We start from the raw sequence: 16,727 nt of genomic DNA, 5'->3' as shown, positions 1-16,727 counted from the left end.
GTGCAAAAAAAAACAGCATCCCAGTTGACTATTTAGAAATTATCGCTGTCGGAATGTCATTAATCATTTTCAAAACATATTAACGTTGTTTTTTTTTCTCATTCACACGGTACTTAATATTCCTAGAAGATTAATATAACACGATAAAGAAACAGCGTTGGAGTTGGATTGGAAATGAAGAACCCTGAAATTTTGTATGTAAATGGGAAATGTCATCGATCGCCATTTCGTCATTTCCAAGCCAACTTGATGCCGTTTTTACTGTAACGCTATAATGTATGTACATAACATAAACATATAGGTATAGTATAACCAGTGAGAAGAATATGTAATTTCAACAGACCTCCAAAAAAAATTACAGAAAAATAAATCTACTTTTAACACAGCAGCAGCGATATTAAAACAACAGGTAATTGTCATATATTCTTTTTCTGGATATCTACTGATTTGGTCATTTTAGAAGTGTGGTCTGGATTTTAACGTGTAAGACAGTTAATATAAATGACCAGTTAACAGACAGACGGAGACAAAATCAACAGCGGCATATAGTGTTGCCGGTTTTTAGGTTTGTAGGAAAATTTGTGCAGAAAAAAAACTATTTTAAAAACTTTCATGTATCATGTATACTACTGAAATGAAGATAATATATCTAAGCTAAATATAATCTATTACATCTGTATAAAATGAGTAACTAATTGTGAAAAATAAGGTTCAAACCCTAGATGCAACATTTTCCATAAACGCCTACTTGTGCGGTTTGAACTTTTGATGCAAAATCCGGCAATATCACATACAAGAAATGTATCAACCCAACTTTTATCTCTTTTTAATACATTTGATTAAGCTGCCTACATCACTGTCTTATACGTTAAAATCCAGACCACACTTCTAAAATGACCAAGTCGGTATAGGCTTGGTGCATTCTCCGCCGGTGCTGCCACTGCCCGAGAATATCGTAAATAACGAAACCCATACAAATACATGGGTTTAAATGGCGAGCAAACGAAAAAATTACTATATAATTATATTAAAAGTGTTAGAAAGTATAATGTGTGGAAATTCTAAACAAAAAATAAAAAGGTAAATATTTTGATATCTTCAGAAGGTCTAACTTGCATTATAATTTATTATTCCAGTTAAAATTTTTATTTAGATGAGACAACTATGGTAGCGAGCATAGTTTTATCACCGGTTTTGCTAGTGATGCATAATTGGGGCTATTTTGGCTATAACATTTTTTAAAGGTACATAATTATAATTTTAGATGTTCATAAAACATTTAACACTAGTGGATTAAAAAAGTATACCATTAATATTGCACACAAATTATATTTCATCCTCTCATATTATATGTCTATTTAATTTTTTGATTATGGAACGACCACTTTGTTTACTCACTAGTTTCGTCGAACTGCTTGAATCCATTGTTGCTATTGACTATTGATCAAATCGGTGTAATAAATTATGAAGCTATAAAATGTTGTTTCGGGAGAGTTGAATATCCGGGAAAGTTGAGTTATTGAATGTTATTGCACCCAACAACGCCCTAATTACGCTCGCCTTTACGCGTTAACATTTTTTTGGGCAATTTTATTAACATTTGAAATTGTCACAACACAAGACGCCTAGTTCGATTATTTTTTATTTATTTTTTACTACCCGAAACAGCGTTACATTACACAAACCTCGTACTTGAGTGTTTTTATAGTCTCAATAACTGCACTAGCAAAAAACTAAAATACTTAAATATTACGACAAAACCCCGATTTCAATATTATTTTAATGCGATCGCCATGACGGCGGCGGAGGGGTGAACTATTTATTGATAATTTCTGATTTCTGCCGTAGAGTGCGCTGCGGTTGGAATTTGTTGAAATCTATATAAAATATAGAATAAAATGCACCAAGCCTATAAATCATGTATATGATAATGACTGACGCCAAAATCAAAACTTGAAGTCAGTTTTCCTTCAAGACAGATTTTCTTTCAAGAATTTCAAATCGCTCAAGTAATGAATTAATAATTATGCAGTTGTATTATGTAAATCAAGGACGCGCCACTCGCGCCAGTACAAGCGAGACAAACGATGCCTAAACGATGACGCGTGTGACACTTTCTTAGTTGGTTCGTACCATAGACTTAAAATAAAATATAGACTGAGCATCTCATTCATAAATAGCTGGAACATGCGGTCAGACACTGTCTTGTTATTGTTGTGTTATTGTTTTAGGTTATAACGAGTGCGACACGAGCGATAGATAGGTTGTCTCTGTCGTAACGGTCGTTCCCTGACGACTCTGCCGAGAAACACAACACTGTCTTTCGTTTCTCAAGTACAACTGAACTCTCCGTATCATAGCCGGGTAATTTTTTTTATTTTAATGAAGCTATAATTAAATTAAAAATATATCGTATTTAAACTTTTTTATATTTTATTAAGATTTAGGACAGGTTTTTTAAATAAAAGTTTAGAAAAAACAATTAGAGTCCAAAAAGGATAAAAATAATAAAATACACGTTATAGAAGAAATTTTATAATCGAAATTAGGTAATTTTTGAAATTAATAATAAATTATTAATTTTAGTCAAACATTTACAACCCCTAATATTAATGAAAACAGGATCTATTCCACAGATATAATAGAAACGGCGACAGGGAGAGAAAAAAAATATGATTGTTGCAATTTTTTTTCTGGTTAAGTGATGTCTTATTATGTAAATTAGAGAAAACATAAATCTGTTCCATTAAAGCAAGGAAGGTGATAGGAAGTGGATAAAATAAAAACTACATTTATTTAACTCGGTACTGTCTTTATTATACCGGGGCGTCTCAAAAGTGGCTCATCCCCATAATTTTTTTATATTTTCAAATAAAAAAACAAGATTTAGTATGTTAGTATATGAAATAAATTAGGATTGATTGACGCATTCAATTGTTTTTGGTCACTTCCTGTTTCACCGGAAATGACTATAACTTTTAATTTTTAAACGGCACCCTCGGTATATTTCTACTTTATTCGATAGAAAATGACACTCTGAATAGAATGACATATCATATGTCAACTTTTGACATTTTCGCATATGGTTTAATTGTAATTGTAACACGCGGTTCATAACGACAATTTGACTCAGAAATACCAAGTGTGTGGTATCAATATATTCATAAAAAATGCTTTTCCAAATATGCTAATGAGTCACCCTTGTTCCATTTGAAAAAATTGATATATGTATGATTAAAATACGATTTGTACATCTTTTAACCGGCCTAGACAAGACACGAAACCTATTAGACGATCAAAACTATTTTTCCAAGGCTCCTTGATTAAAACTTAGTGGATTGAAAAAAAACTGGATTGAAATTTAAAATAGGATATGTTTTTAAGCGACAATGTCAAAAGTTGTCATATGATATGTCATTCTATTCAGAGTGTCATTTTTTATCGAATAAAGTAGCAATATACCGAGGGTGCCTTTAAAAATCAAAAGATGTAATCATTTCGGTGAAACAGGAAGAGACCAAAAACAATTGAATACGTCAATAAATCCTAATTTATGTCATATACCTACTAACATACAAATCTGTTTTTTTATCTGAAAAAATAAAAAAAAGTTATAGGGTTGAGCCACTTTTGAGACGACCCGGTATATTAAAAAATATTGTTTCATAATGTAATATCATTTTAAAATTCTTGTACGTTATTTTAGATTCTGAAGATAATTTTAGAATAAACCGGAATATATTTTTAATAAAAACATTATTAATTATTAACAGGGTTATAATTATGATTTTGTTACAATGTAAGTAAGTAAATAATGTAATGGTAAAAAGAAAAATTCAGATTTTACATTTTACTAAAATATTATCTAAATAAGTGCCTTTCTACAACAACGCCACTGACTGCCAATGGGTAAATTGAGAGTTGCCTACCGGTCAAAAGTCGTTTCAAGACTTAAATGGATTATTTAAGTCAAATTTCTTGCAAATTTGGCACTGGCGAACCATATTTTATAGTTTTTGAACAGAAAAAGTCAATAAAATAAACACTTAAGGACTACAAGCTAAGAAAATGCGTTAATACAGCCGGGGAGATAGCAGCAACAAAGCTTTACCGCATACGTGCGACACGTACTACAAGGTAATAAATAAATGAATAGGCTCCCTCGCCTCTAATCGGTGTTGTCATATTGTAAAGAACTTATCCTTATTAAACAGTATCCGACTTATAATTTAGTAGTATAAGGACTATTTAATACATCTATGGAATATTAAAACCTACTTTATTAAACTGTAGTATTAATATCTCAATATATGTGTATAACAAGAAAAAAAAATATTGATAATATTAAAGACGTGACAACATAGGCTGGATGAGGAAGGCTCGGTCGACTGTACCCAGAAGTAAACATGTGTACAAAAAAGGTTGTTTGTCCGCGTTGAGATGTAAATAGTGTAGTCTATATTTTATTTTAAGTCTATGGTTCGTACCCTAGATCATATTACTTACGTGTGGATACATCAACGCCATAAGTTTAGCATTAAAAAATATGTCCCCGGCATCACGACATGCCATTTTCAAATCCTCTTTATTGCACTTATGGAACGTTTAGACTAAGAGCTAGCAACGTTTTCGAGAAAGTATTTTAAGACGTCTGGCTCTTTGATATATCTTTTACTATGCTCTTTGGAACAGCATGCGGCCCCTCTGGCTGCTGATACCCGTTGCTGCCACTACTGCGCATCGGAAGAAGATCCTATATTTTTTTAAATTTAGTCCTATAAATTCTAGTATTGAATATAAATCGAACATGTCTCCACAGCGCAGTGCGTAGAGTTTCCGACCACAAATCGATGATTCAGAGTCGAATCCGGGTCGGGGCAAAGACTTTTTTATTTTGTTTTCGTTTATATTCTGATAGTGAAGTATTAAATAATTCTGGTAATTGAAAAAAAAAACAAATATTTAATACTTTACTATCAAACTATAAACGAAAATAAAATAAAAAAGTCTTTGCCCTGACCCAGATTCGAACTCTGAATCCTCGGTTCGTGGTCGGAAACTCTACGCACTGCGCTATGGAGACATGTTCGATTTATATTCAATTCCAGAATTTAAAGGACTAATAAAAATATAGGATCTTCTTTCAATGCGCAGTAGGGAACGCAACGTTTACAGGCAGCCAGACGAGCCGCATGCTGTTCTAGAGAGCATAGTAAAAGATATACCAAAGAGCCAGACGTCTTAAAATACTTATTTTTCCGACGTTGCTAGCTCTCGTACTACTAGCTAGGGTTCGTACTCTACATTATTTTGTAAATTACCACACGGTTGTAATAACTGTCATAATATAGTAAAATTTTCTACTTATACCGAGTTTTCAAGTTTTCCATCCTTGTCGTGAACTGAAATGTGTTTCCTCAATCCTCTACCATCGTAGAACGCTTTCCCGCAGACTTTACAAACGTGGTTCTTTTCGCCCGTATGGATTTTCGTATGAGCTTGCATGTTGGCTTTCTGAGCGAACGATTTTCCACAGAAAACGCAGGCGAAAGGTTTTTCTCCGGTATGGACGCGCACGTGATTGTCTAAATGCCGCTTATTCACACATATGTGAAGACACTCTTTGCACTGATATTTTGTATCACCTAAAAAAATATAATTAAAATAAAATTGGCTGCAAAAATTTACTGATAACTTTATAAGTATTTAAAATATATTTAATCAACATCAGCACATTTAAACTATTTATATCTAATAACAAGAAAAATAAATAGCAAACCAAGACATGAGATTTTGCTACAGGTGTTCGACATATCGACCGTCTTCTGTTATGGACAGACGGGGCAGTTTTTGAACATTTCTCACGGAATTCAGTAATTCAGTGGGAGTGAAAGATACCCTCTCATAACTGCTAATTATTTCTAATTCTTGTCTAGATTATACGGAAGAATAAGGAACCTTTATTTTTCCGCAAATATATCGATAGGATTAGATCCATGGACACTAAGTCAGGCGGCCTCGACGGCCAACGGCTGGAATCTTGGTTGGCTATTCAATTATTCTTGAAATTGGATGCAAAAATTTGCTGATAACTTCAGCGATCAGAGGCGGTGCGTCGTCTTGCTGAAAAAATATGTTTTCGAGTTCCATTAAGGGCATATCATCAATAAGGGGTCCAAAGCCTACTAGTTAAAAGTGGCGAACTTTTAAAAATTCTGTATTTCGAAGGGGATTATAACATAATATCAAGTGTGCTATATTTTTGGAAAGGTAATTTTAAATTCTTTTCAGTTAATTAAAAATATAGAGGGTGTCCCAAATAAAAAATCAATTTTTCTGTTGATAACTCTTAAATTATTAATTTTAAAAAAATTATACTTAAACCATTAAATTCTACGTAAAAAGGTGCTTTGGAAATGTTTTCATAGAAATACAAAATTTTCCATAGCAAAAAAGTTACAGTGATTTGTTAAAATTGCACATTTTTGAAAAACACCCCGTAACTCCGAAACGGTAACAGATATTGATGTGCGGTTTTCACCATCATGTTTTTGATGAAAATTCAGCTCCAGACGCCGATATTAGTTTTCGTCTATCTCCTATAGAAAAGGGTGTTTCCATTTAAAAGCGTCGAATTTGACCCACCCTGTACAGTTGGCTATATTTAGGTATCTGCAAGTTCGAGCGGTTTAGAATGCCTAAATTTGGAAAAAAGTTGAAAATTATTTTTTCTGATCTCAAAAACTAAGCAAGATACGTAAAAAATGCAACAGACATTGAAGGTCTTTTTTGCAATATTTTTGCTCTGTTTCCATTTTTCTGTAGATATTACTTGATATTACGTTTTTTCAGTCTGACTTGCGTGTAAGGACCACCTTCTTTGAGCGCTTAAAACCCAAAAATCTCGTAAAAATGAAGAGTTCAACACTGTTCAACTATAGAGGTTAATTTGTAGCTCGTGTAATTTCCTACAAATTCATAGTTTTTATTTTTATGATTTTATTCATAAATTTTGTTGTTAATTTTTTTCGGAAAAAATGAGGTGACATTATTTTAGGCAATATTATTTTTCTCATAACACCGCGAGTTTTTGAGCTACGAATTTCTTTTAAAAATAATTTAAAAGGTATTTTCAAGCACTTCAAAAACTTCATATTCATTTTTTTCGAAAATTATATTTATTTATTAAATTATTTACTATTTATATATTATATCTTGCATAAATTTATTATAATTATTATTTACAATCTAAAATACAAAGAGAAATTTTTACCTGTATGTACTCTCTTATGTTGATACAAAGTACCTTTGCACGAAAATTGTTTTCCACAGGTGTCACAGTCATATCTATTTTTACCATAATGGGACTGAATATGAACTTCCAAGCCAAGTTTTTGTTTATATTCTTTGTTACATATATTACATGAATATTTATTTTCTTAAATTATCAAAATTTAAAACAAAAATATATATTATGTATATTAAAACAATTATACCTTGATGAGAAAATCGAATATGATCTTGTAACCTGTTTTTACTAACGTAAAGCTTCCCGCATATATCACAACTAAAGTTCCTCGGCCCGTGTAGAAGTATGTGTGATTTTAAAGTATGTTCTGTTAATAACACCTTTTCACACAGATGACATTGGAATAATCTATCTTTTGACATTGGGTCTTTAACACATCCTGGAGGCCCTTTATGGGTCTTTTCATGATACGATAATGTGGAATACGAATGAAAGCCTTTTCCACAAAATAAGCATATTAATTGTTCCCCCGTATGTTTTCTTTCGTGGTCTGTTAAATACTGCCTTCGTGTAAAACCTTTACTACAAAATCTACAATTGTACGGTTTCACTTCCATATGCATGATCATGTGCCTTTTTAAATCAGTCTTAAAATTGAAGGCTTTGCCACAAGTAGAACATATATTCGGTTTCTCTCCTGTATGGGTTCTGATGTGTTCTAGATATTTAGAATACGCATCGTGTTTCCGTTGACAATATGGACAAATGAACTTTAATGCTTTTTTATGCTTGGTCTCGATTTTATGAATTCTCAGTTCCTCGTAGTTTTGAAAGGAGGAATCGCATGTAATGCATGTATATGGGGGACCTAGTAACAAATGAAACTTGCAGTATTTTATAAACAGTAAATAAAATTGTATTTTACCAAAAATTGAACTTCAACACACCTTTTCGAAAAACATACGATCTCTTATTACTCTTTACTAAATTGCTATAAGTAATGAGTTGTGCTTTTGCTCTTTTCCTTAACTTAACTTTGTTCTCTACGTCGACATGTTTGATTGCTTTTTTAGTTTTTGTCGGTCCAGATGAATCAATGGTATTTCTATTTTTCTCACTGACATCACACAGATCACTTTTCAATTCTTCAGGATCATTAAAATCAGATAGATTATCATTGTGTACTGAGTACTTATCATCAATATCATTATCTGATGTTAACACACCAGTTTTATCATATGTATTTTCACCAATCCCCATTTCAGAAGCTTTTATATCCAATATTTCTTTATTTGGTTCATTTTGTATTTCTTGTTGAATAATTTCTTGTAAAGTGTTCTCTGACTTCTTACATTTGAATAAAAAGTGATATGTTGTGTACATATGTTGAATACAACATTTACACATGTTTTTTGGCAGCATATCATTTTCTTTCAGCTAAAATAGGATCATATGCAATAAAAATTATATGTATTTTAAGTACCTACTTGGTGGAAATATAGCACTACATAATACTTAAAAATAAAAAAAATGACAAAAATCGAGACAGTATTAGATCAAATAATTCAGGTACCTGCAGAGGGGTCCAATTTTCAATTACTTCTTTAAGATTAAGGCCTTCCCAGTTAACGTCGTCAATTAAATACAGTTCACTGTGAATTAAGCATGTTCGGCATATAGTTGGGAATGAAGTTACTGGTAACATTTCGTATTTTGCTTCCTCTGGAGTCAATTTAATATTTAATAATAAATAAAACTTTTACTTAATTTTAATTTTTGTGTTTTTATTTAACCTAAAACTGTCACTGTCACCCATATACAATGTCAAACCAATTTTTCTTCTCTTCTGTTTGGAGAGTTTTAGCTACCGTACCGATGACACCTAGAAGACATTTGGTACCAAAGCCACCCAATCTCGGTAGCCCTATATCTCTGGGAAAACCTAATCTCCTTTTTTAGATTCAGGGCATTAGTTACATATGCTACATATGCATATAATCATAGGGAAAATAAAAGAGATTAGAGGTGGGCCAGTCTGCGATTTTTGTGGAGCTGCTACGCTCTGCGACTGCTCCAATAAAAGCACTGTGACAAGTAGCAGCGATTTTTCGGAGCAATTAACCTATAAATTAAAAATGTAGTTTTATAGGTTAATTGCTCCGAAAAATCGCACTCGGTGTTCGGCACCGTTCGTTGCATTACTAAAAAAGTACAGGACTATAGGTGTGATTATGATAGGCAACATCATCGTCTAGTTTTTATTTATTTATATCGTATGATCGAAAAAAACGGCGTCAGCGATAGCTATGAAATGAAGATTGCTGGCATTTTATATGTAAAATTTATGGGGAATGTTATCGATTGTCATTTCCAAGCCAACTGGACGCCGTTTTTTATTTCGATCAGTAGTGGCGATTTTAACGTCTGTGCAATCGGGGTAAGTCACCGACGGGCCCCAAGCCTCCCGGGCCCTTGCGAACAAGATTCGAACTTTTCCGAACTACGGGCCCCTAGAGCTCTTAAAATCGCGGCTGTACGGTACTATACTGATGTCTTAGTTTGATAGATGTTGCTATATTTTTTTAGTCTATTCAGAAGAATTTGAGTGTTTCTAAGTACCAAGCACTTTGCTATAAATATCTTAAAGAGTCTGTTCATTTTCACAGAGTGGTGGCCCATGGTAAAAACTTAATGTTATATTCAATTCAAAGTCGAAACTGTCAAAAAAATCTTTATTAGTGACCGGTTTCGGCTATTTAGCCATCATCAGACCTTAAAAATAGATATAAATAATAAAACTTATATGAATGTATAAGATCAAATAAAAGATTTAGGATATACAACAAAACACAGATACAAAATTAACTAACAAATAAACATACTAACAAGTTAAAAATTACCTTTGTCAAAAACATCTGTTTGTGATTAATATATAATACATAAATATCTTATTTAGATTCATGAAAGAAAAAGCGAACGCTGCTACGTTTCCCGTTCCCAAACTCCCAACAGCTCCAGTACACAGAATATACTCAATATACTATGCTCCAGTCGACTGCGACCTGCGACGACTGTGACTGGACAGTCTGACCGGGCGACAGGGCTAGGAGCATTTTCAGAATTTACACTATTGCCTGCTATTGCTCCTATTGCTACTCACGAGCGCAGATGTCCTAAACTTGTAAACTGCTCCGAAATGTCACTGCGATTTTCTTGGAACTGGAGCAGTCACATACTGCGACGTTGGTGGAGCTGTGACAAAGTAGCGGACTGCGATTTCACAACCCACCTCTAAAAGAGATATAACAGGACCGTATTAATATTTAATTCAAATATTTATTGTTAATAAATAAAGGCTATAGTTAATCCAAGAGTCGGGGAAGATTTCGCAAGACGATATCTAAAAAATAACAGAAAATACAACATTTTATTTGTGAATTAAATTGACAGATTAAAAATGAGAAAAAAATGTAAATTTTAATTATTGGGTGTATGTATGTGACAAATTTTAACACCTTGAAGATCAAACAGGGAGCACTTTAGACGACCCTATGTTTATATGAGCTTTTTTTCTTAAAAATACGTATTTTTTTTAGACTATATGTGGAAAACATCTTGTTTACACATAGTGCTCGAAGCTTTCATCGAACAAATTTTGTATCGAAGAGGCAACAAATTCTTCTTTACTCTTGTGTTGTTTTGGGGGTTGGAAATTGTTAAAAATCTACAAAAACATAATTAATAGGACACAGAATCTTGTTAAATGTGTTTTTTTCATTGATTTTAAGGGAAAATTAGTGAAAAAAAAGTAAATACTTATCTTGTAGGAGTTATATATTCTTGTTTTGGAGAAATTGACAAAAACTACAAATACATAATTTGTACAGCACAGAATCATGTTAAATGAAGTTTTTTATTGATTTCATAGCAAAATAGGTGAAATAAAAGCAAAAAAGCTTGGCCACTACATTGACTAAGAAAATGTCTTGTAGAAGTTATAAATAGGGGTATAACTGCCTTGTTTTATAATTTATAGATGTAATAAGTCTCTATTTAACTAAATATTACATTATTTCGGAAAATATCGAACAACAAAGTTATATTAATTGAAGAATCTGAAGGCTACCGAACCGCCACCATATTTTTGAATTTTATTTTAATTTATATGGGTTTAATAGATCTGAAACTGCTTAGTTAACTATATTTAATGATAATATATAATTCCTTAACTATTTTAAAGCTTTAAAATCGTTTTTAAGGCAAAAAATCTATTTTTTATGATATTAACAATTAGGGACATTAGAGTAATTAAAATGCGATATCTATGTGAATTTGGCTTTATTCGTTTATTGTTTGATGTCATTTTATTCAGAAAACACGTAGCTACATTTCCCTGGTAGTAGTTTTGTCTCCAATGTAGCGTTATATTGCTAAATTTTCATTTAAACTTGAAATTTAGGTCATAAAATTACATAGTTTTTCATCGGTAAAACAGAAGAAAAGCGCGATTTGGCGCTCGCTCTAGCGTCAAAAATCAGAAACCGAGCGCCAAAACTCAATATCATTGGTCGTTTCGGTCGATTTACGTCATTTCTAGACGGACCGTTGACGATGTAAGATCTTTGTCGGTTGGCTCTCCAGAATTTTTAAGGAAAGTGCCTTTTTCCTGTATATTGTGCTCGGAAATCATGTGTAGTGCAGAGCTGGACTCTTGGAAAGGGTAAGTTCGACCATTTTCCTTCGAATTTCCCGAAATTTTTCGAAAAATCCGACCATCTGAAGGCGCCCGGTAGAAGCGCAAGACCAACAAAAAAAGTCAAAGCCACCTTTATTTTGTTAAACTTTCCGTGTCTTTCTGTTTGCTTTTTTATACTTTCTGTTGCTATAAATAGTTCTTTTTTATGGTTGACTGTATCAAAATAAATCATTTTCAGACTTAAATAGTTTGATGAGTATAGTATTTTAGAAATAAAAACCTTAAATGAGTGAATAAATTATAGTCAATCAGTTTTCTGAAGAATATTTCTAATAGTAGTGCACTTGATATGGTTTTTCTTAAAGATATTATATAACAGAAGAATACTTATGTAATAAATCTTTTATAAAATAATCTAAATAGAGTTTAGGAACCTCAGAAATTACATCTGCCTATATTTATACTAAATAACATTTAGAAACTTAATATAAACAAGGATATAAGGTAATAATTAGTACTTAGGCCTAGAACCGAATCGCGATCATGGACGTTGTTTACAAATATGCTTGCCGGACCCTGTATAGTATAGAATTAGATAATCTATTTGAAATTCTGTATATAGAAAATTATTAACATATGAACTATGTAAATAAAAGATATTTTGTCTTGTTTCAGATTATGTCAGAAATTATCCAGGGTTACGGATATCCAAGGACCACGCTGCCAGTGAAGAAGGAGATGACGAATATCAACACATCAACACAGATCTTCAAGTTGCAAAGAAACCAGGCTGCCTTTGGATGGAATGGACCAAGGATCGGTATGGGTCTGGACACGTCATATAGCGCAGGTCGTACCTGAGCTCGGGCGCTGTATCCAGACGTGCTGCACTGCGGGAGTGAATGTGCGCCTTTACACATTTTGCTCGGTACAATCGCGGGTAGGGCCCAGCTGGACTCGAGAGATGGTAAGTACGACCATTTTCCTATGAATTTCCTGATATTTTTCGACAAATCGGACGTTCTTAAAGCGGCTGGCTTGAAAGCAATTCTATTGGCTGAATGTAACGTCATTTCTTTTCCGATTGGTCGAAATTTTATCGGGCAGTGTATAAAAGTTTTGCCTTTTTTATAATTTCTGCTTGCTATAAAAAGATGTAATTTGTTGTGGATTGACAGTTTCCTAAATTTATTTATTTTATGGTTGTCCAGGATATCTATGTATTAAAATAAATAATTTTTAGACTTAGATACCTTTTCTAAGTCTGAGATATATTTTAGAAATAAAAGCTTAATTAATTTTAGAAATAAGTGAATATATAATAATCACTGAATTTTATGAAGAATATTTTATAGTGGTGCATTTGATATGGTTTTTCTTAAAGATATTATATAATAGGGGAATACTTATGTATTACATATCTTTTATAAAATAATCTAAATAAAGTTTAGAAAGCTGTAAAACACATAATTGCATCTGCCTGTAACTGCTTTAATTAGTAAAATATTTAATGAAGAATAACTAGTGAAATTTATATTGATAATCAGCTGATTTTTTTCTTGAAACTGATCTAAACCCTAAAAATTAAAATACTGGTTCCTTGTTTTGTAAGTTTGTGAAATATTTCTCTATAGTCTATGTTATTAATTGTGCACTGATTATTTTTTTCTAAATATATTTGTATTCATTTTATAAAAGCACTGGTTAGATGTTTTTTTACAAAAGATGCATTTAAACAAAATAACATTTAGAAAATTAATATAGGTAGGTAGTTTATTGTTATTAATAGTTTTTCGGAAGCTAGTAAATTTTGCTTGCTAAATTATTGATTTTATTTATTTCCTAGAGACTATAATATGTGCTTGGGGTTGATAAACTATTATATCTATTTGTTGCTTCTGCCAAGATTTTCAAATAGTTTACTGATATTTTATTAACTTTTCACACACTATACTAATCTCTACAGAAATATGTATATATTTTTATTTTTTTGTTAATATTTGCGAAGAAATTTTTAAGGAATGTTAACAGGTGTTTTTTTTTTAACAATGGTACTTTATTGTAATATTTTATTTATACTCTGTTATACTCTGTCTCTATGACTTTTATCTGTTTTATCTATCTATATTTATTTTTTAAATACTTTTTTATTAAATAGCTATTGAAATTTCTTGGTAAATTTTTTTTTAGTAGGTACCTATAGATATATAGGGTGAACTAAAATTACAATATTATTCACCTACTCTTTCAAAAACAGACACACTAAGATTTTCATATGTTTAATGATATTTTACTGTTTCTTCGTCCATTACTAATTTCTACAGAAATATATTTTATATATTTTTGTTTTCTTTTTTGGACATTTGGTATAGAAATTTTTAAGAGAAAAAATTAGTTGTTTTCAATGATATAATTTCATTAGATTTTCCTAAAATAATGCTACTTTCCAGGCTACTTTATTGTAATTTTATTTTTATTATTCTATTTCTTAATGACATCTACATAATAATAGGTATATTTTTTAAATAATTTTTTATTAAATAGTTATTTAAATTTCTTGGTAACAATTTTTCTGAGCATTCATAGAGGATCATAGGTATACAGGGTGAACCAAAATCACAACAGATATTATTCACTCCCTTTTTCAAAAACAGATCACACAAAGATTTTGAAATATTTTACTGGTGTTTTATTAATTTTTCGTATTCACTACTAATCTCTGCAGAAATATGTGGATATGTATTATTTTTTTTATAATATTTGTATATACATTTTTAAGAAAAAATATTAGCTGATTTCATTGATATAATTTCATAGGATTTTTTTAAAATAGTGCTACTTTATTGTAATTTTAAATTTTTTATACTTCTTTCTTTTTGGCTTACTTATATTTATTTTTGAAATTATTTATATAAATTTTGTCTCAACCAAAATTGCAATATTATTTACCTACTTTTTCAAAAACAGCTCACACTATAAAAAGTTAATTTTTTTATAGTCAAATCACATTAGAATATAGTTAAATACAATTTTTTTTTAAATTGAGAATAATTATTTGGTTGTATACAGTATACAGGGGGTTCACGCAGCCACTTAACTTATAATATTTTACTATATTTTTTTTCTACAACCAATTTGTAAATAAATATTTTTCTAATGATATATCAGTCAATTTGGAAACTTTTTTCTCTATAAACATTTTTTCTCTGTCACATAGAGCAGTTAAAAGTTAATAAGACCTACACTCTTTAACGCCCTGTATAACTGAGGTGTTTTATTTTATTGAAGCGCGAATATTGGCATACCCTGTATATTTATTTTAAATTTTTAGTTTTACATATATTTTTTATTTTAACTTTCAATAACTACAGTGGTTGATTATTATTCAAGATTACATATTATTAAAAGCCAGAGGGTTGTTTGGGGTCTTTTTGTAAGTTTTTTTTCTTTTTTCAGATCGCAATCGAATGGGGACACACAATTGTAATTACCAAACTACACTTACTTTACCCATGCAGACGGCTCATGGAATGCTATCACGTGAAAATCCATCAACGCTCCCAGCTAGTAAGCGTGCGGTTTAATGTCTCTACTATCAGGCTCTAAAGACATGACCGCTGAGTTCGTGTTAGATTAATCCGTCGTTTTACATAGTCTGGGTTCAATATCACAAGTGTCACTCTTTTTCTCTAAAGCAAATAAAACTCTATAAGAAATGTTTATAGACTTTTATCCATGAAAACAGAGATTTTCATCTCTATATATTTGAAAGTATAATTAAATTAAATAAATGTCACTTTAACAGAATCTTCCACATGAAGTATCTACTAAATGCCAGTACTTTTTAGTGCTAGTATTTTAATATAATAAATACGAGTACTTCTTAGTGCTCGTATTTTTCTAAAATCGATAGACACAAAAAAGCAGCGTTGCGGGGTGGTTGCGATGCAATCTGTGGGCTGTGGGGACTGTCGCGAGGGGCCAGTCTCGGAGGCCTGGGACTGTTTCGCCCTGGATTCGTTCGCATATTATTACAGCCCCGGTAACAGGCCGGGGTTCCCAGGTGCTCGTTGCGTTGTAGCTGCTAGTGGGTATGTTATTCGACCGCTCCATTACCGGGCGTAAGCTTATATCATGCTATGCAGGCTATCCCATGGGGCCGGGTTGTTGTCCTAAACGTAAAGGGTGTCTGGGGAGTGGGGCTCAGCTCAATTAGAGGACTAGGAGGCTTGCAAAGGGGCGCAGTGGGTTGGGATCATCTGGCACTCTTGGACCGGAAAGGGCAGGTAAACGCTGGTCCTTGAGTGTGGGGAATCTGGCAGAAGACGTTACGTTAAATTGTCCGATCGGAACGTCATAAAACTATGTGGTTATTCTCAGCCTCCGATGTCGCCTTGCTAATTAACCACCAATATAAAGCTTTTACTAGTGAAAGTCTTTATATTTTTCCTTCTCCTCTTCAAACTGAAAAACGCAGGCATATAAACTTGTTTTCCGGGTTGCCTCGTTACTCGAAAAATATCAAACCGTTGTCGAATGGTTTTTCTCGACGACACCGTCAAATTCTTAATCTGATTCTTTTTGAGGTGGGTCGCCCTGTAGCCCGGTGATTTTTGGTCTGGCCAGGGTTCCAAGGAACAAATGTCCTCAGGAATGGAGGATCAAGCTGGTATCGGAGGGTCGAGGCTTGGCCAAGATTCCGTAAAGGTTCGAATTGACTGGAACATCACCCGCCGTGCCTTTGGGTCTCTCCGGTGTTTTGGTCTGTCCATTTAAACGGTT

At 32.2% G+C, this 16,727-nt stretch overlaps 1 protein-coding gene and 1 long non-coding RNA gene across 2 annotated transcripts; one reads left to right on the top strand and one right to left on the bottom strand.

Moving 5' to 3' along the window:
• Positions 1-5,214: 5,214 nt before the first annotated feature.
• On the bottom strand, positions 5,215-9,141 carry LOC115885584 (zinc finger protein OZF-like). The gene is made up of 6 exons (XM_030904535.1): positions 9,123-9,141; positions 8,823-9,042; positions 8,197-8,686; positions 7,497-8,117; positions 7,274-7,438; positions 5,215-5,645 (listed from the first exon to the last, which is right to left on the bottom strand). Exons 2-6 carry the CDS (start codon positions 8,952-8,954, stop codon positions 5,365-5,367), a joined length of 1,689 nt encoding a protein of 562 aa, XP_030760395.1. The 5' UTR covers positions 8,955-9,042; positions 9,123-9,141; the 3' UTR covers positions 5,215-5,364.
• Positions 9,142-11,746: 2,605 nt separating this feature from the next.
• Positions 11,747-15,685, top strand: LOC115885595. Its single transcript, XR_004050766.1, has 3 exons — positions 11,747-11,969; positions 12,621-12,912; positions 15,402-15,685. It is a non-coding gene; the product is annotated as an uncharacterized LOC115885595 (long non-coding RNA).
• Positions 15,686-16,727: the final 1,042 nt, after the last annotated feature.

Source organism: Sitophilus oryzae, unplaced genomic scaffold (genome assembly GCF_002938485.1).
Source record: "Sitophilus oryzae breed Bouriz unplaced genomic scaffold, Soryzae_2.0 scaffold_402_pilon_pilon, whole genome shotgun sequence".
Taxonomy (NCBI): domain Eukaryota; kingdom Metazoa; phylum Arthropoda; class Insecta; order Coleoptera; family Curculionidae; genus Sitophilus; species Sitophilus oryzae.
The sequence above is the reverse complement of the archived record's forward strand: the minus strand, read 5'-3'. Positions and strand labels throughout refer to the sequence as shown.